The sequence below is a fragment of the Anguilla anguilla genome, chromosome 1 (genome assembly GCF_013347855.1).
Source record: "Anguilla anguilla isolate fAngAng1 chromosome 1, fAngAng1.pri, whole genome shotgun sequence".
Taxonomy (NCBI): domain Eukaryota; kingdom Metazoa; phylum Chordata; class Actinopteri; order Anguilliformes; family Anguillidae; genus Anguilla; species Anguilla anguilla.
The window spans coordinates 19,837,475-19,862,791 of NC_049201.1; the positions used below are offsets into that span (position 1 = coordinate 19,837,475).

At 45.4% G+C, this 25,317-nt stretch overlaps 1 protein-coding gene across 2 annotated transcripts in view; it reads left to right on the forward strand.

The window, feature by feature from the left end:
* Window positions 1-748: 748 nt before the first annotated feature.
* The window catches only part of slc35f4 (solute carrier family 35 member F4), a 44,557-nt gene continuing 19,988 nt past the window's right edge, over window positions 749-25,317 (forward strand). Inside the window, exon 1 of one of the 2 annotated variants that reach the window (XM_035410662.1) lies at window positions 749-1,265. In XM_035410662.1, coding sequence (XP_035266553.1) covers window positions 926-1,265 — 340 coding nt within the window. In that variant the 5' untranslated portion in view covers window positions 749-925. Of the gene's footprint in view, window positions 1,266-23,142; window positions 23,617-25,317 lie in introns of those variants that run through there. The other variant, XM_035410670.1, reaches the window with a different exon arrangement.

The window sequence follows — 25,317 nt, forward strand, 5'->3', positions numbered from 1 at the left end:
CATGTTTTATTATCAGGACTTTTCTGTTCAGATCGGCTTTGAACCGCACTGCCATTATAGCTTTTCATTCCGCAATTCTCGTGTATTTTGTACTATTCCAATTTACACGTTTGCAAAACTATCAACTTTATCATGTATCATGCATATAGTCATGTATTTCATTGTTCATGCCGTAGTCGGCATTTATGTGTGGTCCTAAAGGCAACGCTGTGATTCTATTAAAATGTAAAGGGTGTTATAACAATGGAAATGGATACCGCAGGCAGTGTAGTGAGTAACCTCGGATCAGCAGAGGAACAACAGGCTACACAGGTAGAATGGAATTGGTAGAACATCGTATCCGATCCAGCGCTCACTTAACTGGCACGCTTTCACGCAAATTTAGCCAAAAGCAAATATACACTATTATTGTGTAATAAAATAATAGGCCACGCCTGCGACACGACGGGGAAATATATATTTGCTAAAGTTTCAGCTGAAATTCACCGCAATGAAAATTGTATTCTGAGAGATCTGCTTAGTGAACACTGGACGCGGTTCTCTCCAAATTAAAGCTTGGTATTTTGGCGACATTTTTTCTAGTTCTATCATACTTAATGTATTCATTTAAAAGCCAGGAAAAATGTATCTCTGCATTATAAAAAAAAAATGAATTGAAAATATATTTTATTGTTTTAGAATGTGGCAAACGCTAACGTGAAAACTATTTTTTCACTATCTTAGTTCTAAAACAAAATAGGAAAATATTTCATACGCGTTTCATTTTTTTTTCACCCTAACTTACCACGCTTTTACAATACTGTCTCTTTTTACATCGCCCGTGGTGAAAATATACCGCCCTCTGGCGACCGAAGTTAGAAGCATAACACTTGTATTACAGGTCCCACGCGCTCTCTTGGCTTAATTTGAGCATCAGTGTGATGGAATGTGTCTCCCGTACCGTGATGCTGTTGCCACAGACGCTGTCTGCATGGTGAGCGCTCAGTCCCCAACCGTTGGCTGGCTTGGACCTAGGATGAATAAAACAGATTTAGAAACGGAGGTTGGCGACGGTGGCGACCTTACCAGTATTCGTCTGGAGCCTCTGAAGACTATTCAACTACCAGAAATAACGTCGCCGTCCCGCTCGAGGAGCGACTCGGACAGCCTCCCTTGTTACAGAGAAACCATCAAAGTAACAAGAAATGGTCTACATGATATCGAGGACAGGATTTTGCGGATCACGGGGTACTACGGCTACTATCCTGGGTACTCCAGCCACAGAAGTGAGTACTCCGTAGCTTTTCAAAAGCGTACAATAATAGCCAAGTGAACCGACAAAATGCTCGAGATGCAAACCTTTTAAGTGAAAGCTTTTAAAAGAAGCTGAAGCGGTTAGCTGTGCTGCAGACAGCAACAATTTTATGTCTGCGGTTGAAATGATCAGCATGTCGAATGGAAACGTCTAAAGCATGTGTGCCCATGGGAGTTAGTGAACGACTGTTGCAGTGCTGTAATGAAATGTTTTGTGCTACATCAATATCCAAGTATAACCGAGTTATACTCGTTTTTATTTTTTCTGCTGCCATGCATAAATTGTTGCTGCACGCGTACCGAGCCTGATAGGAATAACAAAATAAATAAAAAATAAAAAAAGATTTACATCAGCATAATAATAATAATTGTTGTTTTAGTAGTAGAAATAGTAGCAGTAGTAGTGCAAGAGGCGTGATGCTATCCGTATTATAGTTACCACGTTATCATTATAGTTATCATAAGATATTTCAAAAAGTATGTCATGTCTATTTATCCTTTGTGCTGTGTTGATTTTGAAGGTAAATTTACGATGGAATATCTAAAATAAAAAATACTCAAATATGAGTCTGCAGTGTCGAGCACTGATTCTGTAAATAACAAATACTATCTGAAAAAGCTGTTTAAATGATCTATGTGAACATCACTTAATTTCGGGGGTATGCACTTATATTTGACAGTTTCAGATTTGTGATGTCTATTTCACATTACTGCCCTATTGAGCAACCCAACTATGCTTGCAAGTGATATAATGAGAGGCCCTATGAAGTTATTCTGAGAAAATATTCTGTGGTTGAGGAGATATGCTATTTGGAATGGAGCCTTCTGCCTGGTGCAATTTCAGACATTATTTGTCCTTATGCGATAAGTTTGCTTAGGAGGAAGTAACTCCAAACCAATTATATTGAGCAAAATTATGCAGAACCTAAATTGAATGTAATAAAATGATTAATTAAATCACACACTCTGCTCAGCATTTAAAAAAAAAAAAGAAAGATAGAATTGTCTTGTGGGGGAATATACAGTAAATGTCATCAGCTCATCCAGTATGAAAAATAAGATGGAGATGGTATGACTCTGTGTACTCTGCTTGGCTGCCAGGCCCTGTGGGTTGCTGCATGGGACATAAGTCAGTATGTTGAAACAGGTGGAGACTTTGTTTTTGGTGAAAAATTAGAGAGGACAAAAATAAACACAATGGCTTTTAAATAGACAATAAAATAGAATAGAGACTCCAGTAAAATCCACTAATAGATGCATAAACTTGATGAAATTTATAAAATATAGTCATCATTACATTAAGGAATTGATTGGATGCCAGAAGGAACACCATTGTATGTAGTCCACACCTAAATTCAACTGTGTGAAGCTCTCCTTTTTCACTGTACACACAACCAGAACTATCCTCTGAAGGCTGCCCAATTACAAAGACATTACAGATGGTCTATACTCCTACATTACGCCAAGACAAAAGAAAACATAACATTATTAGTGAGCATTCTCAAGTGCCTGTTTTCTCAGTCAGTGGGATGGCTGTTGGCTATGGTTGAATAAATGTATAATTTCTATTATTGCATTTCTTCTGTGTGTCAGAACCTTTCCAGTGGTTTGAATTCAATTGCATATTGTATTTAGATGTCACCACATGGTAGACATATGAGAGGAAACCCTCCAGAATCTTATTTTTAAAGGTGAAACAGTCAGGTGGCTATATTTAAACATAGTCCTACATTTACAGGATTACTTCATCTGTCTTATCTTCATTTGAATACCAATAAGTGGTTCTGTTCCTACACATGGATATATATATATATGTTTTTTTTTTTGGAATGTCTGAAAGACATACATGTTCTGGACTGCATCTAAGTGAAGTTATGTGTATCACTATATGGGGTATTAGAGTCCTCATATGTCTCAGTTGCACTTTAGCCTTCCCACCAGAAGAAGAATATTGATGCTTAACCCCCTCCCCCTTCACTTCACATATAAACGGTGTCATCATACATGTGCACACGCACTCACAAGGACACTTGCATACACCCGTGTACGCGTGCAGGCACACACAAATGCACACAGGTTGGGGGCTGGGCATGGGGTAGTTCATGCTGAACCCAACACAGCGCCTTTCTTTAACCGAGCTTCGTATCTCCACGCGATTGTCATCTTTCTGCTTATCTTACCTAGGAAAAAAAGATTGCAGTGCCCTTTGCCAGGTTTCCCTTATTGGAAATGTCTGTACCTGAAAAAGAAGCTTTCCAGTTTGCGAAAGTCTGCTGCCATATTCATCACCTTGCATTGTTTGTTTTTTACTGAGCCGCTACACGATTGGCTTGGAAGAACATAACAATAACTATATTTAGAAACATCTTTTTGCAACAGGTGTATTTTGCTTGTAAATAGAATAACATGCTGCTTGTAAAATCACCAGCTTTTTCCAACTGGGCAATCTGCAGCATATCAGATGCAATCCCTCTCATCCAATCCAGAATATCTCAATTTTTCACCTTGTGTACTCACAAACTGCCACCTCCGCCCCCCCCCCCCCCCCCCCCCCCCCCCCCCCCCCCACCCTCCCCCAGTCACTTACATCTTCCTAACAGTAGGCTATTTGCATATAATTACTAAAGATTTCCATCTCAGGGAACTGACACAACAGTGAAGGCAGCAGTGGATCGGGGATGGACATGCCATGTCTTTGCATATTCTGGTGTCTGAACACATTTGTGCCTTTTTGCGTTTGACACGTTTTAATTGCGCTGTGATTCTAATGGAAGGGGATCAGTCTGCCGTTTGCATGGCAGCCGTTTGTCCTTCGCGGCGGCTCTGCCTGTTGGAGGACGACGCGCGTCCTCCCCGGCGGCTTGAAGGATGGCGAGCGGTGCCCTTTCGAGCGCGCGGATTCCGCCCCGCGTACCGAGCGCTCTTTCTGCGAGAGAGTTCGCTTAGCGCCTGAATCCTGCGCTCAGACCGCTGCCCGTGATTGAGTGTGGGCGGGTGCCCCGCCAGTAAATTGCAATTACGACCACAAAGGAAATTCATCATCGCGCCGTCAGAGGCAGGGCCATCTGGAAAATGACATTTTGAGCGATGCGGAGGACAGACATGACACACGAGAGGAAGAGGATGGGGGGGGGGGGGGGAGACGGCACTGAAGGGTGCCGGGGTATGGCTGCTGAGTAGTTAAAGTGTCCCCGCACTGAGGCTGTAAGTGTAAGCGCAAGAGAGAGTGGATGATTGGCCACGTGCGTTTGACTGACAGGAGAGATGTCATACCGGTGAGGAAGGAGGACTTGTGCGGAGGTAGTGCTGGGGAAGCTGCTTGAGGTTGGATGGCTGCGATTCAGACGCAGATTTGGCTGCTGTGAACACGCTGAATCCCTGCAGGTCACCCACCCCATCGCCACGTTGAGAAGCAGTATTATACAAACCCTGAGCAAAATTTCATCATTTTCATTTGCGGTGTTATATAAGTGCAATATGCAGAGATGAGAGGTTTCACTGTGATAAACAGGTAAGTACCATGCTAAAGGTTCTTGCCACAGGGGCTGGTGCAATATTAGGCCTCATCTCCATACCTATTAGCTTTCCATAGTTTCACATTCAAAGTCAATGGCTTTTTGCCACTTTCAGCTGTTATATAAGGAAGGATCTAAATTAAAGTGCTCAAATTCGATTGGAGAGATGCAGGCGTCGTTTGAGTGTTCACAGCAGTAAAAGTATCTAGGCCAACTTTAGTGTTTTAAAGATGTGTGAAGTAGTTTGTTTTCGGCTGTCTGTGAATGCAAACACACCAATGGTATTAAGTCTTATAAACGTACCCCAAATATAGTAGGGCGACTGGTTCAAGATTAGTGTTACTTTAGCTTGGTCAGTAGGACCTGCTGCGAATGGTGGAATCTGTTCTACCATGACTTTTTGTTAATTAATTTTTTCCCAGTTGTTTGCTATTAGCTATTTGTGGAGATATTGTGAATGTGGTGTTGCAGGCGTGTTTTTGTCGCTAAAAACCTTTAAAAAAACTAAATTTAAAGTGTGTTTCTGTATTTTGTTTTGGTTCATTTTAGTCCCCTGCACGATCAGAGGTAGTGAATCAGAGTGGCTTGCAAATGGACCTTGTTCCCAGAATCATAAATGAGAAAGGCATTCCCAGATCACTTTCCGGATTACTTACACAGCGGAGGGTGTGAAAGAGGCCATCACTTAACCATTACATAATTAGTCTCTGCATAATCTTTCTCTCTGCTCTGTGATGAAATGGCATGCCAACTCTGAAGCTGGAACTCCCAGCAGACCCCCGCCTCAAGCCGTTGGACTGGGGGCTGCTGGGTAAAGGAGATTTGTAATGGAACCTGTCAGTATGGCAGTTGCGCTTGCCTGCTCGGTCGCAGTACTAATGTCAATTTCCCTGGCAGTGTGATAAACGCGGTGTAATGCAATCGTGTTTAAAGGAAACATGCAAACCCATTAAATGCAATATTCAGAGAGAATATTCAAAGAGAAAGGCTCAGTGAAGAACGTATTACTAACTGCCAGGAAACATCATTACAGATGCACGTTTGATTGCTTGAGGCAAAAAATGATAAGCTTGATTGTTGAATTTTTATGCGGGAGATATGAAATTGCAGAAATTGGGCTATGTTTTCAGACGTACTTAACTTGAGATATTCAGCATCATGGCAGTAGCAACAGTTCCAGCGGCTAGCTAATGTTAGTGTTGTTGCGGTGCCCAAACAGACAGCTTCATGCATGTGGACCATATTGTTGTGCCACAGAAATAAGGTACGGTGCCAAAACAATGTAATCATAGCTCACACTGAATGGCCCATTGCCTGCTTAATGACTCATGGACGACGCGAGCAGTGCTAGTGAAACATTGCTGAGCAGCGTGGAAGCTCCGAGCTCTCGCTGAGACAGGCACGTTCAGGTGCAGGCATTGGCTCTCTGCTGAGAGCTCCAGTGGGGCGCAGACACCTTAGCTCATGCTGCTCTTGGGCATCAGCCTCTCTGGGTCTGGTCATACCTGTAGTCTTCTCTGTCAGCGGCGTTGTTGTCATGCTGACCCGTCCGCCATCGATACGGCAAAGTTTGATATTTACTGAAGCGATTACGGTTCTCGTGGCCAAAGGCCAAAGAGCAGTGCTGTGCCTAGGACTTGAACTTACTACACTAAATTCAACAGTGACACACTACCCCCCTCCCCCCACCCACCATCCACCCCCTCCCATCCACACACACACACGCACGCGCACACACACACAGACGGATCTGGTGGTTCTACTTTTCATGATCTTGAACCCACACACATTGCGAGACAGTGAGTGAAAAGACCTCATTTGAGCAAAATATGTCATTTTTGAAGTTATCTGAAGAACCAGGGTGCTTCCTATATGGTAAGAGGTGGAAAATCCAAGTTCATAAAGTGAAAGTCTTCCCCAGTATTTTCTCCCAGTCGCCTGGATTTGCTAATTAGCACAATTATTCAACCAGGAGGTAGCTAGAACTAATTAGTGAAATCAGCAGGCTGAGCTCATGGGTGGAAGAAACACATGGCAGCGCTTTTACTTTCTAACCCCTGGACATTCCACCACTGGTATAGATACATATATAATACAGCTTATAATACAGCTTATATTGCAAATGTCATCTTAAAAAGCTATGATGTGCTGCCATCGTGGGCCTCCAGATATAGCTGTTGGAATAAAATTGAGAGCTTGAACTTGTCCAGCTTTCTCCCCGTGGTTCTGAGGACACCTCACGTACGATATATCATATAAAAAAGCACTCATTCCTCCTGGACCCTTGAATGAAGCCTCTGCCTTATATACCATTCTTCAGACTGGATATTGCTGGGAGTAACAATAGTGTGAGAGACAGGGTGTCTCCACACAGCTCTCCGTCTCAGCAGTTTTCACTGTCTCAGATGCTGTTCGCTCTGTGAAGAACAGCCTCCTCCCTGAATAACTGCTGATTTGTACCCTCGGCTACACATTTTCTGTAGCGCCAGTGCTTTAAGTCATCCTGATGCTCGAGTCATTCAGACTGAGAGCTGGAGCTGGAGCTGGAGCAGGCTGCCAACGCGCGGGAGAATGGTTTATTTAGCACGTGTCTGTACAAATTTACATAATTGCTGTCACGTGCAGGAGATGAGAAAATGGCTTGGAGACAGACCAAGGGCAGCACTATAACGTTCTTAGCTTTCACATAGTGATACAGTATGGATGTCTATCATGAGGCTACAGTGTGGTCCTTAGAAGTAGGCAGTGTGCCCTATACTAGTCCTATACAGTGGAAACCACGTACGGGTTGTTTGGAGGACTTGGGTAAAATGTTAAAAAGCCTTAAAATGCTAAGTGCGAGGGGTTTTATGCTTTTGAAAGTGAACAACGAATTCTGCCATTGTGCTTGTAATGCGAGGTGGAAAAAAATGGCTTCACTATCTGCCTAGAGATTTGACATCATCAGTCATATGAAAAATTGTCAGCTGTACTGATAAGGAGCCATAAACAATGGATTTGTTTATATATTCTTTCACCGCTTTTTTCTCCTATCAAAGACATTGTAGCGGGTAAATGCAGTATAATGGGTATTGTAACCTAAAGGTCACAGATTCGTTTCCTGGGTAGGGCACTCCATTTGTACCCTTGAGCAAGGTACTTAACCTTCATTGCTTCAATATGTCCAGCTGTATAAATGGATGCGATGTAAATGCTATGCAAAGTTGTGTAAGTCGCTCTGGGTAAGAGCGTCTGCTAAATGCCTGTAAAGTAATGCAATGTAACGTCTGAGAAGAGAAGGATTTACGGTATCAGACACACTGCACACTTGGCGATGGGCAGTCCTGGTCCACCTCCGCTACTCAACTCTGCATCTCCACACATGAGAATGAGCTTCTCCATCCTTGCCTCCCTATTACCGTAAGCACAACGGAAACCGATAGCTCCCTCAGGAGGCTCTAACAACTCAATGCCCATGGCTCTCACTCTGACCGCACAGCCAGCCTCACCAGAGGTCATTTACACACAATTTGCCCTTGCGAATAGAACCAGAAACACTGTGGCTGCAAGCCCATTTCCATAGCCCATTATGTACATTACATTGGTTCCACCTTTGGAAACATGCATTTTAAATGCATTTTGCTAATTAAAATATTCAGTCACGACAGATTACCATCTTCTAAAAGTCTAAATGTGATGTAACACAGGTGAAATACTCGGTCTGAAACGTATCTTCCTGTCGAAAATTGAGAGAGACATTTCAGTGAAAAATCGTTCTTGTTAATGAGGCACTGAATATGGTTCCCATCAGTGCTGGCCATCCCTGTTTTCAAAGGTATTGGGGGATTGTGGTTCATAGTTCATATGGTCCACATTACTTCAGTGAACTCCCTGCAAGCTCTAATGAGCCGCTGATTAAGTTTCCCATAAGAAATATAGTACAGCTCCCACAGAATGGCCCTGAATTGGGTTGCCAATCATGTGAATCGAAGAGGGAGAATGGTGCAGTTACCCACATGTCAAATTGATATATTGATGGACTTTTTAATTGGACAGATACCCTTAACTGGGGAAACCTGCTGAGCAAGAAAAACTATGTGTGCAACACAGACAGCAACTAAAGAAGTTCAATAGTACTATTTCATACAAAGGCAGTAGCACCATATCTAAAAAAAAAAAAGTCCTATCTGCAACAGCGTCAATGAAAATGCTAACTAGCTATCAGTCCTACAGTCAGATGTAAAGTCATGTGTGAATATTAATTGGAGATGCTTTGGTGGATTGTGCTTTTGAAATGTAAGTGCTTTTAGATCCACAGTCATGTACAGTGTACAGTACCCTTGGCTCAAGGTTGTGCTGAAGGATGGCATCTCCTTTTCTCCAGAGAGTCCATCTTGTGTATCTATGAGAAAGATTGTGGTGGGGGAAGGGGTGTATCTGCTAGCCAATAGGTGGACAGTGCGGTCATAAATCCATTGCGATTAGCCCTGGGAATAAAGAGATTGCCTCTCTCCTGTGCTCTGGTTAAATGTCATTGTGTGTGTGTGTGTGTGGGTGTCCGTGTGCATGTGTGTGTGCATACGTGACTTTCAAGGTACCTGAAACAAAAAACCAAACAAAAGATTTTCATACAAATATCCCATTTTGCAAGATAAAATTGATTGGGACATTCATTACAATAAACATTTACAGTGGTATTTTGTTCTTACTTTCTCAAAGATCTAGTTACTGAAATGCATAGAGTAGTGGCAAGAAACCTAGTCTTGTAGGTTGGATGCATTTGTGACCCTAATTCTCTACAATGACTCACAAGTACCTCAGTACATGCACCATAAGATACAGTTTATTTTGTAAAAGGTTGTGTAATTAGAGAAATTAAGAAAAATTGGTTCAAGCTATGCATTCCATTATTTTAAACAGAAGGCAGCATGCATCACGTGTCAAATATTTCGTCTAGCAGCAAGAAGATATCTAAGGTAAAATAAATATGTGTCCTATTCACCTGTGTGCTTTATTATTGTGGGCTGGCTTAGAGAAAGGTCTGCATCCTCAGTAATATCACTCCTTTCAAGCCGTCTGCAGAATTGCATCAGTATGAATGCAAGTCAGCATTACATCTTTATCAAAGTGAAAAATATGCTTTTAGAAAGGAAAACATTTGAAAAGGCTCATATGTGGAACCAGAAATAAATATGGGAAGCTGCTGAGGATAGGTTTTGTCAGTAATACTATTAGTACTTTCCTGTTTAGATTCCTTCTTGTTATTCCAATCAGGTGTCAGCATCCTCTCCGCAGCAGATCATTAACTCATTTGATACTCGGAGCTTCCTGACAGGCTGGGTTATAGATTATACTGATCAGACACCACGGAAGGGCCCTTTCCAAGCTGTCCATGTACTTTGATCATGATTATCCATGTGCTTTGATGATGCACACACACACACACACACACACACTCATGCACATATACACGGGCACACACCCACACACAAACACAAACACACACACTCATGCACACACATATGTGGGGGCACACACGCACAAACACACACACACAAAAGACCATTTCTGGCTGAAAACAACTGGACATGAGCCTTTTTTCCAAGCAACTGCCAAAAAAATAAAAAATAAAAATAGAGGTTCTAGATGTATTACCAATCTGCTGTCTGGAACAAGTGGGATTGGAAAAATAATTGAAAACAGACCCGATATTGTTCCCCAGTAGCTGGGCACAAAGAGTCCTCAAAATGACCTGTCATTTGTCTCCACCGAAAAGCAGCTCACGCTAAATTCTTGTAAGAGTTCAGACAAATGAGAAATACCCTTTGTGTACAGCTGCTAATGACCAACTGGCATGAGCCTACAGAAACTAATGAACCTGTTGTTCTCTGTGGCATTAGTGTGGAATTGGTTTCCATTTGCTCTGTGAGAACGACAGCTGGAACCATTTCACGTGTGATAGCTTGTCAGGTTTGAGGCCATGGTGAGTCTGGTATCGGTCTGGTTACTTGCATACAGCTGAGTGTCAGGAGCAGCCATTTTTATGCACATTTCTAGGATTCCTACATCACTAGGATTTTGTAAAAGTAGAACTAGCAACAAAACCTGCACTGAACTGCACCATCTGTTCTGCACTGACTTCACTGTCTTCTGCTCTGCAGGCACTGCAATGCACTGTCTGCACTGACTGTACTGACAGTACTGCATTGACTATACTGCACTGCACTGACTGCAATGACTGCACTGACTGCACTGCATTGACTATACTGCACTGCACTGACTGCAATGACTGCACTGATTGTACTGCATTAACTTTACTGTCCACAGTGACTACACTGACTGCACTGATTGTGCTGCACTGCATTGTACAGGCTGTACTGACTGCACTGCACTGACTGCATTGCCCAGGATCCGTATCTGGAATGTTCCTGTGGATTCGTCCCTTCCTTCCTCTTGTGTTTCCTATGGAAAATGCAGTCATTACATTACATTACAGGCATTTGGCAGACGCTCTTATCCAGAGTGACGTACAACAAAGTGTATAACCATAACCAGGAACAAGTATGACGAGAACCCTAGAGAGAAGTACCGGTCCAAGTGCAGGGAACAACCGCATAATTCAACTTGGACCCTGAAGGTTAAACTGTTTAACACTAACACAAACAAGAACGGCAACAACGCAGTCTATTCAAAAAAATGATCATGTCAGCAGGCATGCATTTCTGCGCAGGTGCTGCGGTCTTTCAAGTCCCATCTATCAAAATGTTCAGGCTCAGCTTCGCCCATTGTGTTTCATTTGATGCAGTCCAGTGCCGCTGCTGGGGTAATACTGGACGACAGCGCACTGCGCTCTGTGCACGTTGGCCAGTGCAGGGCAGTTCAATACGGACCGAGGGTTAGATAATGGAGTTACTGCATCGGCTCTGCATTCCGCACGTGAAGGAAGACCGGCTGATTAATCATTCACCAGTCTTTTGACATCTAGGGCCTTAAGCAATTTCCCCATTTCACTGAGTATCCCTCTGGCTCGTTCGTCAATCTAAATGATGGTCTCTCATAAGAAGCAAAATCACCAGCCTGGCTATGCCACTCACCCTAGGGAGGGCCCATAAATTCCTCACCCCCCTCCCCTTGGGAGCCCATATGTTATTATCCTTATCGTTAGCTTGTCATTTGTTGTCATTTATTTTGACTGTGCTGCCACTGGGATTGCAAATGACTTCAGCCTTTTAAAAGGCTAAAGTTTAAAGCAGGGAGCTGCCCGACTCCAGCCATTGTGTGACACCCGTGCGCACCTCCCTGTCTGAGGAGCGGTGAGGGGAAGGAGCAGTGTGCTCCTTTGCAGAGCCCCGCTGTGTGCAGTTGTGGAGAGGAGCAGGAGGAGCGATGCGGAAGGTCTTGGGAAGCGCATTGTTTGGTTGTTTGCTTTGCTGACGCCCCGTATCCAGGGGAAAACTGCACAGCTCACATTTTTATGTGCTATCCCTTTAGGCTACTGAGCATGTACTCAGATGGTTCAATGAAGTACCGTCCCCACGGGTATGATTTTAGCACCCCGCGCGGGAAAGAAAGCTACGACCTTTGGCTCGTCTTACGAGTGTGTTTGCTTAAGCGCAGTGCTCGGAGGTGCAATGCAGGCCCTCTCTGAACCTTTTAGCCCGCTGCTATTTCGAAAAGCCCTTAATGGGACGTTGTGCATTCGCTTCTGTTGGCCAAATACAAAGTCAGGAGAAGGGAGTGGTTTGTTTCGGAGCGAGCGGAGTGCGCCGAGGCCCTTATCTCGCGCCATGGGAGACTGGGCGTGTGCATCAGAGTACAGGACCCCCCTGCCCCCCCCCCCCCCCTCCAGTGAATCACAAATGCACTAGAAACAATAAGGTGCAAAAATACACTAGCACAGAACGACTCAGTGATTCTTCCAGCAGGTTGCCAGCACGCTCTGAGCCTACCCACTCAAATCGGCTTCTGCTAAACTGAGCAATTACATCTCCGGAGAGAACCAGCTTTAAGCTTTATTTAAAACGCGGAAAGCCTTCCAGAAGAAAACAATAAATCATTGTCCCGCCATTGCCGTCGCTGCCATGGGGGGATGATGGGATAGAGGTGGGGCAGTGACCACTTTCCGAGGCAGGGTGTCCCTAAGTATCCTTAGGCCAGGGGGCCACACCTCCACGCCGGTCCCCTCCCCCCCTGCACCCTACTCATTCCTCACCCCCTTCCAGGCGCCTACTACAATGACATGTGGCGTGAAGGAACGCATTCCCCTTGCGCCAGATTGCACCTGCGGGGGGCCTGGCGGGAATGCGTGTTTCAGGGACGCCCTGAGCTCTGCGGGGTCCCCTAGTGGCCAGAACAGTGCGTTGACATCCTGCGAAGTTTTGAAGCGGCAGGTGAAGCCACAGGCCACTGCAGCAGCCCTCAGAAGCTGTCCAAGGACTAACCGATCTAAACCAGATCCTCACCCCTGCAAATGATGTGAAATAGATTGCATTGATCAAGGGCCAATGCTGTAACCCTTTCCTGTTCACCTGAAAAGAGGTTCAGCTGTGCATTTGCAAACAGGCAAGCCAGATTACTGAATTAACGTGTGAAACCCAGAACATCTCTTTTTACTTCAGTTCATATTCCAAATTTGGGAGAGTTTTTTTACTCAGTGCAGTTATCCAGCTAACGCAGTAATCTTGCTTCGTGAAACAGGGCCCTGTAGCTATGATACCTTAGCTAGCAGTGATGATTAGAAGAATAGGAACTGCGGTGTCGTACCTCTGAGATAGTTAACCTGATTTGCACCTGTTAATATCCGGCTGTGCAAAACAGAAACAGGAAGCTTCTGAGCGGAGGATCTGTAATAGGAGGAAGTATCTATTTTTATTTTTACTACCCCTCGGTTTTTATGGATACGACTCAGTTCCTGGAGAAGATTATTTGATCAGCAGCGTAATCAGCATATGCAGCTGCGTTGTCCCCGGCAGTGTGTGAGGTGTAAACAATGCGCTTATGATTGATCGTCTTCTCTGATTTCCTCCTGGCCCCTCCAGGCGAGTGTAAAGTTTATTTGTTGTGATAAACGAGGACGCCTTATCTTGCGGGAAAGCTCCTTCGTCAACTGCAGCTTGGGCTCCAAAAGATTTTTTTGAAATCTCATACTGCCCTCTAGTGGCTGCATGACATAGAATATTGTTTTGTGTCCATGGACAGTAAGGGAAATCTTAATTTCACATAGGGAAGTAGATTCAAAATTCAGCATTTAATCTGCCTTAATGATACAATGTAAAATTTCCAGGTCGTCAAAGGAGCTGAGAAAGATTTTAATATTTGTTAGTGTTGTTTTAGCTGTTAGAATAAAAAGGACAACAACACAAATGTCACCTACTTCACTTTGTCTCCCCTAGATGTCAGTCTCTACATGGGACCCCATTTATGGAGCTGCATTAGGTCTTTTAAATCAGTCTGAACTCCAGCAGTGGATCTCTTGACTGCAATCAGTGAAGATCAAGTGCTTAGACATGTACTTACTGCAATCCAATTTCAACACAAGTATCAAGTGTGTCAGACATTCCTGTTAACTCTTTGAGTTCTCCTTGTTTCCAAGCCATTGTGACTGTAGCTGCATTTAAAAAAAATTTACAAATGCCATATCAGATTTTTTTGCATTCTCTGACATCCCTTATAAGAAAACCATTTGTTAATAATAAATGTAAAATTACTGGATTAACACATTCTATTCACGATTGCGACAGTTGTTTATTTCTTCCGAAGCTGTCAGTGTAGATTTAAACACGGGAAATACGTTAAAATGTTCTTGTCACAAGGGTATGTGGGATATTCGGAACGCTGCATCTTATTCAAGTGCAGAATACAGGAGACACGGCTCCAGTGAAGCGATTCAGTACAAAATCTGATTAAAATGTAAATGTATTTTTTATGAGCGATGTACTGATGCAACTGTACAAGCAGCTTGTCTCCTTGTTGGCGTGTCAGTTTCTCTCTGATGCGCTTTAACCTCAGACTCTGCTTGTTACTGGAGAAAACAGCGTCTGCGGTGCATGAGAGGACATGGAAGTGCACCGAAGCATCCGCAGGGCCACTGCATCCCCTGGAGCGTGAGCTCGTGTCATCCACACTGCAGGGCCCTGCATGTGGCTGGAAGAACACCTGACACCGGCCTGTGGGTTTGAGTTCACAGACCACTAATGGCTGTCCTACAATAAGTCAAACAAATAGTGCAAAAATCTTACCATAGCCTTGGACACCCACAAATCACTACCACACATATTGTGGGAACACTTTGCCTACCTAATGAATCCTAATCCTGCATTTATGAAAGCTGAAAATTATGTGTGATATGAGACATTAATTAATTAAATTTTTTTCACATGTACTATTTGTGTTCTGTTTAGAAGGTGTCAGTGGTAGGTTGTGTTTTGTGTGGTAGGTGTCAGTGGTAGGTTGTGTTTTGTGTGTTTGGTGTCAGTGGTAGGTTGTGTTTTGTGTGTTTGGTGTCAGTGGTAGGTTGTGTTCCGTGTGGAAGGTGTCAGTGGTAGGTTGTGTTTTGTGTGTTTGGTGTCAGTGGTAGGTTGTGTTTTGTGTGGTAGGTGTCAGTGGTAGGTTGTGTTCCGTGTGTTAGGTGTCAGTGATAGGTTGTGTTCCGTGTGTTTGGTGTCAGTGTTAGGTTGTGTTTCATGTGGTAGGTGTCAGTGGTAGGTTGTGTTTTGTGTGTTTGGTGTCAGTGATAGGTTGTGTTTTGTGTGGTAGGTGTCAGTGGTAGGTTGTGTTTTGTGTGTTTGGTGTCAGTGGTAGGTTGTGTTTTGTGTGTTTGGTGTCAGTGGTAGGTTGTGTTCCGTGTGTTTGGTGTCAGTGGTAGGTTGTGTTTTGTGTGTTTGGTGTCAGTGGTAGGTTGTGTTTTGTGTGGTAGGTGTCAGTGGTAGGTTGTGTTCCGTGTGTTAGGTGTCAGTGATAGGTTGTGTTCCGTGTGTTTGGTGTCAGTGTTAGGTTGTGTTTCATGTGGTAGGTGTCAGTGGTAGGTTGTGTTTTGTGTGTTTGGTGTCAGTGATAGGTTGTGTTTCGTGTGGTAGGTGTCAGTGGTAGGTTGTGTTTTGTGTGGTAGGTGTCAGTGGTAGGTTGTGTTCTATGTGGTAGGTGTCAGTGGTAGGTTGTGTTCCGTGTGTTGGGTGTCAGTGGTAGGTTGTGTTCCGTGTGGTAGGTGTCAGTGGTAGGTTGTGTTCCGTGTGGTAGGTGTCAGTGGTGGGTTGTATTCCATGTGGACGGTGTCAGGGGTAGGTTGTGTTCTGTGTGGACGATGTCAGGGGTAGGTTGTGTTCCGTGTGGAAGGTGTCAGTGGTAGGTTGTGTTTTGCATGGTTGGTGTCAGTGGTAGGTTGTGTTTCGTGTGGTAGGTGTCAGTGGTAGGTTGTGTTTCGTGTGGTAGGTGTCAGTGGTAGGTTGTGTTTTGTGTGGTAGGTGTCAGTGGTAGGTTGTGTTTCGTGTGGTAGGTGTCAGTGGTAGGTTGTGTTTTGTGTGGTAGGTGTCAGTGGTAGGTTGTGTTTTGTGTGGTAGGTGTCAGTGGTAGGTTGTGTTCTGTGTGTTTGGTCTCAGTGGTAGGTTGTGTTTTGTGTGGTAGGTGTCAGTGGTAGGTTGTGTTCTGTGTGTTTGGTCTCAGTGGTAGGTTGTGTTTCGTGTGTTTGGTGTCAGTGGTAGGTTGTGTTCCATGTGGAAGGTGTCAGTGGTAGGTTGTGTTCCATGTGGAAGGTGCCGTACAAGGACAGTAGATGGAGGTGTGAGCTCTGCTGGAGGGTCGGGCTGCAAGGCCTCCTGCTCCACTGCCTGGTGTAAGGATTAATGTTAAAGCAGGGAGACAAAGGACAGCCAGCAGTGGAGGAGCCCCAGGTAATCTGAATGACAAAGAGCCTGAAGGAGGCAGCTCTGTCACTGCACAGGGACAGCACAGCAAAGACGTTGCCATGGCGGTAGTGTGGGTGTGTGGCGGGGGGGGGGGGGGGTTATTTTCAAATACCTGCTGCCTCCGTCCCGTATAGCATGACAATGCTGCGGGTTCCATAATTAAACTCGAAATGTAGTTGGAGGGCTGTGAGGAGCGAGTGATGGGGCGCAGAGAGCTCGTCTCCTTGTCCCACTCTGGGCGCTAGGGGCACCATCGGGCTGTTTCGCGTCCGTGTAAAAGCAACTGCTTCCATTTAGTGTGCCATCAGAACGCAGTGGTCCCTGGATCCCACGCTAACATGTCATTTCAGTTGAAGTCCATATACCATATTTTCTCTCTTGTGTGAATATTCCTTTCATGTGTTTGCCTTTTTGGCGCTCTGCATAAGAGTGTCTGCTAAATTAATAAGTAAGTAAGTAGGTAAGTAAGCGAGTCAATAAATAAATAATTCATTGAGATAATTATGACGTGACACGATAGCAACTATGTATGATAATGCTTGTAAATGGTTCATCATTGTAGCCTGCAATTTTCATTACGCTGACATTTTTATTTTGCCATTATGTGGATTGAATCTATTGCCATTGTGCTGTGGTGCTTCAGAGAATGTATGAGGACATACAGTATTTAGAGCACTGGCCCCGAGATGCCAATTATAGACACTTACGCAGGGAACATTACTTTCTTTGCACCAGTAAAACAGTCTGTACAGAAGTACTGTGCTGCTGATAAATAAGTTTGCGATATGGTGCATTGGACAATGGACGTAAGAGACCTGCACTCACTCCCGCTGGTATATTAGACTGTTAGAGAATTCTCCTCTGTCCCTTTATCTGGAGAACAATGATCTAACTGCCTTCGCCAAGGAGGTCATTTAATGATGTCTGTCCATCCGCCCATTCATTTGTCCGTCTGTTTGTCTGTGCGTCCGAGACAGACATGTTTGGGTAGTAAGTAAAGTAAAGTAATGGCTGGATCGTCATGAAATTTGCGGTGCACATTCATGCCCCCAAGAGGAAGAGATGTGCTGACGTAGGTAACCCTATGACCTTTCCAGTAACGCCACCATCAGGCCAAACTTTCAGTTTGTGATTGACATATCTGGAAAAGTAGCAGCCCGATTGCCATGAAATTAGCCATTGAGGCCATTTGCTGTGCACCTTCATCTGAGGGGAAATTGTTGTGCCTAGGTGGAGGTGTGCACTCTACTGAGTGCACTCTTTCTATTTTAACATTCTGTCCAGTTGAAATAGCTGTATTTCTAAGTCAGCAGGAACTGAACGTTCTCATGCCGTGAGGTTCAATGGGGATCATGCGTCAGTCTGCGAGGGTTTCGATTTCTCGAGTGTCCCTGTTGATACATAAAAGGCGCAGAGCTTGGTGGAGGCTGGAGTTTGCATTGAGAAACATGCGCGTTCGCACATCTGCTTTCCAAATGACACTACGGGAATCACATCGTTGACTCATCACATCTTGCTTCTGCACATACTTCTGTTGCATGTGTTCAGCTAATGTTATATATATATTGTAGAAATATGCCATGATACACATCTACAGCAAGGGGTGCATTGTGCAAAAGCAACAGGTTGCAGTGGCTGAGGACGATGGTATTTATAGACAGTACCTTAGTGGAGCAGCCCAATCCTAGCTCACAGAACCCTTCCCTGAAGATGAGGGTAAACATTCGACAAGCAATTTTGTCCTGTTTCCTGCAGGCCCCTTGAATGTTGTTTGTAGGTCACAAGAAACATTACTGGAATGCTTTAGACTGTTCATCAGTTTTGTTTTCCCATTCAAAAAATTCAGTTGTGGTTGGTCTTATGATATTATTTCATCAGGAAATGTAATGAAATTTGCCTGCTATTCTCTGCTAAGAACAGCATAAATTAGGAACATTTTTTCAATGGCGCTGACAGTATGCTGCAAGCATTTCATGACTGAATCGTAACCATCAGGGGATGTTTTCCTGAACTCCTTTCTTTTCATTTATAAAAGATAATATGTAAGGTGTTGACCTAGTTACTGTAATAGAATAAATTATTTAACCACATATTACCGCCTGCACAAGCCTGTCTATCATAATAATAAGAAGAATTTAAGAACACCGGTGGGACCATGCATCATTACTGGGGATAGCAAAGCAATCTGTGAGCTTGGAGTAGGACTTACAGCAAAGTCCAGTCTGAAATACTGTGTCAACCACACCACCCCCAGTGGAGACAATTCGACTTTCTGTTAGACCATGTATGCTCCAGTTGGCTCTTCCTATGTGATGTGTGTGTGTGTGTGCATGTGTGTGTGTGTTTGTGTGTATGTGTGTGTGTGTGTGCGTGTGCTTGTGTGTTTTGTGTGTGGGTGTGTGTGTGTTTGTGTGCGCGCGTGTATGTGTGTTCTCTGAATGCCTGTGTGTGTGTGTGTGTGTGTGCTTTTGTGTGCATCTATTTGTTTGTGTGATGGCCGCAGTAGGGCAGGGAATGTAGTACTACAGAGTATTGGCGTTTTAATTTTCACAAATGCAGGACTTGCCGCTTGCTGATTTATGCGCTGTAAAGGTGCAGATACGCGGAGACAGAGCCGCCTGAGCCGCGCTCTCTCGGGCAGACTGCTGTAGCAGCCTGTTCTGCTCCTCCCTCAGGTCCCCGCGCCGTAGGAGTGGCTCCTCTGCACTCTCCCTGCGTTTTTGGGGCCCTCCTGGTGGGGGCTGCACTGCTCTTCGATGGCCCTCCTAAGTGGGTCTGCAGCAGAAGCACTTTTAGTCACTGCGACCGTATAAATCAGCCCGAGCTCCTGGCTCCGGCGCAAAGACGTGGACAGATGGATGGCATAATGAAGGTATTTTTCCATGGAGGAGGAGGGCATTAGCACAGCTAATAAAGATAAACAGACACGCGGATGGAGCCGTAAGGAGGTTGGGGGGGTGGGTGGGGGCTGGGGGGGGGGGGGGTGGGCTGGGGCACGGGGACGAGGAGGAGGAGGGGTCGCGCATTAAAACAAACAAGCAGCATGCCGTAATAACAGTAATAAAGAAATACTGCAGGGAGAAACTTGATTACCGCAAGGCTTTGAGATTACAGCCTTTGCAGCACTTTCTCCTAAGCCGCCTCCTACCAACTCACACCCTCTCTCTCTCAAATAGACATTCAAATCCAAAATGCTTTATTGCCAAAGTGTACAGGAATACATTTATTCATTAACTCTGATGAATAATTTTTTCCCTCCCTTTCTCTCTCTCTCTCTCGCTCTTTCCCCCTCACACACACACACACTCTCTCCCTCCCTCCCTCCCTACAGCTGACATGAGGCAGAGCCCAGCACCTCTGGCAGTAAAACTCTCAGCCTCCACTATGCACAGTTACTGTGGACACCCTGTTCTGAGTCTTACCCGCAGCTCTGGAGGAGGGTCTGAGGGAATGTAGGGCTGCCTGATTTCCCTGCAGTGTGATTCAGGCTTTCATAAAGCAGAAGAGCGTTCTCACGCACGGGGCGAAATCCTTATAGGTACTGCCCTGATCCATGCGATCTCCAGCCTTATGGGTACACCTGGCAGAATGATTAACAGGAGAATGACAGAAAAGGTGCAGGCCCTGTGCTCGTGAGCGCCCTCTGGTGTGCGTGTGCTCTCAGTTTCACTGCGCTTGTTGCCGGGCGCCGCCTCCTCCATTACAATTACAGGCATTTAGCAGACGCTCTTATCCAGAGCGACTCACACAACATTTTACATAGCACTTACATTACATCCATTTATATCCATTTATAAGTACCTTGCTCAAGGGTACAACGGCAGTGCCCTACCCGGGTATCAAGCCTGCGACCTTTAGGCTACAAGACCAGTTCCTTACCCGTTACGCTACGCTGCCGCCCCAGCCTCCCCCGGGGGGGTAAACAGCTGTCGTATCGCCCTCAGCAGCGCTTCCCCTCTTTATGGCCCGTCAAACAGACAACGCGCGGCGGGCGCTACGCTGGGGCTCGCGGGGAGCCGTCTCATCTCCTAACGCTCTCTGTGGTCGTGCCAGGCCACGGGGCGGAGAGACGCGCTGGGCGCGGAGAACGAATTACGGCGCGCGCCCCTCGCGGCTCTCACGTCACAGCTAGGCGAGAGCGCTGGGGCGGGTCGCCAGCTCGGACGCTGCCGAAGTCTCTCGGGTACGGCAGACGACGTAACCTGAACTCCTCAAGCCAGGAGTGCTGCACAAACAGTTCTAGCTAGCACGCACCGGCGAAATCATGTCAAGCACACAATAAATCATTCTGCTGCTAATTTGTGTGTGTTTCTTGGAGAAAGGAAGGAACTGGAGAGCGCTGTTGTGTGATCGACGCTACAGTTATTTTGGCTTCCGGTGTCCCGCTGTGCCCGGTGTATTTGTGGTTGGAAAAGCGGGGTTTGAGATTATATTACGCTTTACGCAATGCTGACTGTAAGCGTGGAGCGTCTTCTTCTCTGCATCAATAACCGCTCTGGCCGCTTGGCCGACGTATCACTTTTCCGCATTACATTCTCGAGCGCCGAACCGCAGACAGAAATGGTCAATAGGACCTGGCGTCTGAGGATGGCACTTCCTGACCGTTATCTGGCCCTCCTGCACCCTGGGTTGGTTTTTAGGATCTCTTCCACGAGATCTCCGGGCACTAATGGGGGGGGGGGATTCCCAGAAAATGACCACGCCCACAATTTCGACACAGCGCACAAATAATGGAGCAGGAATCGATCGGTGTCAAAACCCGTATGAGTGACGGATGAAGCCGCTGGGGGGGACTGAGCGGCCAGCAGAGGTGAGAGGCCTGACCGGTCCTCATTATCGCCTTCAACCACAAGGTGGCGCTTTCATTTTCTGTCCGGTTTGGCTGGGCTGATGAGAGTTACACATATTTTTCAGTAGCAATTACGACACAGTCACTTTTACAATTTATTAATATTCATATCGAAATGACTATCTACCTCAAAGACAATGCACACCAGTTGTCATTCCACATTTTATTTATTGCTGGTGTTGCAACAAAATCTCAATCATCCAGAAGATTAACAGTTATATTTAAAACAGGCTTTTGTACTACTAAAAATCCCTCATTCTGTGTGATGTCATGACACAGCTTTGATATTATGCTTGTTATAGATGTGTGGGTAATAGCCAGGTTTCTGTCTTCTGTTAGATATGCACATATTCCCTGTGCTGCATGAATTTATAGACACTGCTGGCCAAGTATGGCATATTTGTATTAGTTATTCTCACTGAGCAAGACCTACTTAGTGATTATGTTTCTATATATAACACAAGGCAGTGACAGGGAGAGGACATCCCTACTATCCTTGTATCATATATTCAGACTCAGAATCGGCTCTAGTCTTTCTCCTTCTTCCATAATTATTATTCTGTTCTTTTCAACATTACTCACCCCATCTGCTTGTTGTATTAGGCCTTACTCTGCCCCATTAGGCTAGGACTCAATGGGGAGCCAGGTTACATTACATTACATTACAGGCATTTATAGCTGACGCTCTTATTCAGAGCGACTTACACAACTTTTTACATAGCGTTTACATTGCATCCATTCATACAGCTGGATATATACTGAAGCAATGCAGGTTAAGTACCTTGCTCAAGGGTACAACAGCAGTGTCCAACCCAGGAATCGAACCTGTGACCTTTCGGTTACAAGCACAGCTCCTTACCCACTGTACTACACTGCCAGGTGACTCACTTCCACTGTCTGACACTGTCGCACACACACACACACACACACACAAAAACACAAACATACACAACACAAAAACACAAACACACACATTGCATGAACCACCGTCACTATGGCCTGCCTGGAGGGTAGGCATCCGTGTGGGGGAACGTGTCGGTGTCTCTCAGATAAGAGGTGAGGCAGGAGAGCTGAGCTGGGGACTTCCTCCGCGCTCCCCTGCGTGAGGGGAGCTGTTTACGGGGGAGGGGTGCAGGGTCCCTGACTGCATGATTCCTTAGCGTTGCACCGGCAGATAAAAGCACAGCAGCTCTATAAATAATCCAGCACTGGAGGAGTTGTGAAGTAGGGCTGAAGTAGTAGAAAGAGACAGCGAGTGGGGCAGCGTTTGAGAGACAGAGAGCACAGAGAGAGGGGAAGAGAAGGAGGGAGAGACAGACAGAGAGAGACACAGAGAGAGAGCCGCTAACGCAGCATAATTAGCAGGGGCTGCTTGGTTACCTTCCAAACAAAGCGGCGGATACGCAGAGCCAGTGGAGAGGAGGAGAGAGAGAGAGGGACAGGGAGAGAAAGAGAGAGAGAGAGAGAGTGAGAGAGAGAGAGAGAGAGTGAGGGAGAGAGAGAGAAGGAAAAGAGAGAGAGATAGAGAGTGAGCGATAGAGAGAGAGAGAGAAGGAAAAAGAGAGAGAGATTGAGAGTGAGAGAGAGAGAGAGAGTGAGGGAGAGAGAGAGGGAGAGAGAGAGAGAGAGAGAGAGAGAGGGGGAAGGATTGCTCCGTGCCGCACTCGAGCCTCAGTCTCCCTGGGAGACGGTACAGCGCTGGTCACGGCGTGCCAGAGCAGCACCGAAAAAGCCCCCACATCCCTGCAGCTGCACTCCACTCCAGCCTCCACCAGAGGAACCGGGAGAGAGCCACAGAGAGCGAGAGAGGCTGAGAGAGAGTGAGAGAGAGAGAGAGAAAGTGCGAGAGAGAGAGAGAGAGGGGAAGCAGAGAGGGAGACCCTGCTTTGGGGATGCGGAGGGTCTGCAGGGGCAGCTGAGCACACGGACCCCCCGGCCCCTGCCACAGGGACGGCACACTGAGCGCCCTCGGGAGGGGACTCTAGCTTCTGCCCCTAGCGGAGGATGAAGAAGCACTCAGCCAGAGTGGCTCCCCTCAGCTCCTACAGCACCCAGGTCCTGACCTGCCCCGTCTCCGAAGGTAAAGGGCCCGGAGCACGGCGGGGCGGGGGCGTGGGGGCGTGGGGGCGTGAGGGCAGGGGTGAGTGAGGTACACTGTGTGTGTGTGTGTGTGTGTATGTGTCTTTATTATAGGATAATATGCACTATGTGTGTGTGTGTTGTTATGATAGGATAATGTGCAATGTGTGTGTGTAGGTGTGCGTTTATGATAAGATAATGTGTGCTGTGTGTGTGTGTGTGTGTGTGTTGTTTTGATAAGATAATGTGCACTGTGTGTGTGTGTGTGTGTGTGTGTTGTTTTGATAGGATAATGTGCACTGTGTGTGTGTGTGTGTGTGTGTGTGTGTTGTTTTGATAGGATAATGTGCACTGTGTGTGTGTGTGTGAAGAGAAGATTCCACAGGCAGTCAGGGTTCACTCTTCAGAATCTCTTGTGTCAGACGCAGTCCCCTGTACAGCAGCATGTGTTGCACATGCCTTGGTTAAAGGGAGCTGTGCATTTGAATACATTCAAATGAGTGCGCTTGAGTGGCAGGGCTCCTGACTTAGGGAGAGTGCATGCACTCAACATGTATCTATTCATGCAGGTGCTCCTGTGCGCCTCTGGCAATGGTAAAAAAAAAAATAAAAAAAAATTTGAATGAACGCTTGAGAAATGTGATAGATTTAGAGGTTAACGGCTCTTCCAGGAAACTCATCCATAATGGACGGCCATATTTTAATTTCCCAGCTTTTCTGAGGCGGAATGTTGATTTGGGAATAGCGGGGTGTTAATGGGGGCGTCATCTTCAGCGAGCGGCATGCTTTATTGAGCAGTAAAAACTGAGGGCTATGAAGCCTGTGACGGTAGGCAGTATGTCAAGAGGTGCCACTTGAGCGGTCCATCTGTGTGACAGACTCTTTGTTTATGTGCATGTGTATCTGCGGACATGAATAAGTGAGTTTTAGAGAGGATTTCTAAGCACTGTGTGTATGTGTGTGCGTGTGCGTGTACGTGCGTGCGTGCGTGTGTGTGTGCGTGCCTGCATGCCTGTGTTGTCAGGAAGTGGACATGAGTTACCTGGCTCATCATTGTCTGTTTGAATGTCTGTTTGACTGAGACTATGTAGCATCTATACTAAGTTTAGGGAAGAGATGTGCATAAAAAACCTGATATCTTTTTCTGTTTGTGAAACTAAACTTTGATGGCTGTCACACCCAGGAATAAATCAGGATTATTTTAGAAGAAGGAGATACATTTTTAGGTTATGAAATGGAAAAAGTTTGTCTTAACCAGAATTCTCTGTAGTTTTGTCAGAAAGAGAGTACAGTTAGAGAAAGAGTCTCCTTACACAAACTTTGACAATTTACCTGTGAAAAAACATTACATGAAAGTTTGATAGGGGGAACAGAAATTTCAGCCCATATACTGAGGACGTATAATTTTGGTCAAAATCCAAAATAGTGTAAAAAGCGTATTAGAATAATTGTTATTAAACCATTAAATGGTTGTAATGCCTGCTCTACATTTTTCATTCATCTCATCTCTCATTTTGAAAAGAAACGGCTATTCGCTAAGATGAAATAATGGCTAAAATTAGATAAACAATGGCTCTTTTTGGGGTCCAATACAACCAGCACATTTATTGTGAGTACTTTCTCAGTAATGTGGGAACCTCCTGAATGTTGTTGCAGCCACTTGCTCTCAGGAAACTTTGCAGGGATGCTGTAGCATACGCCT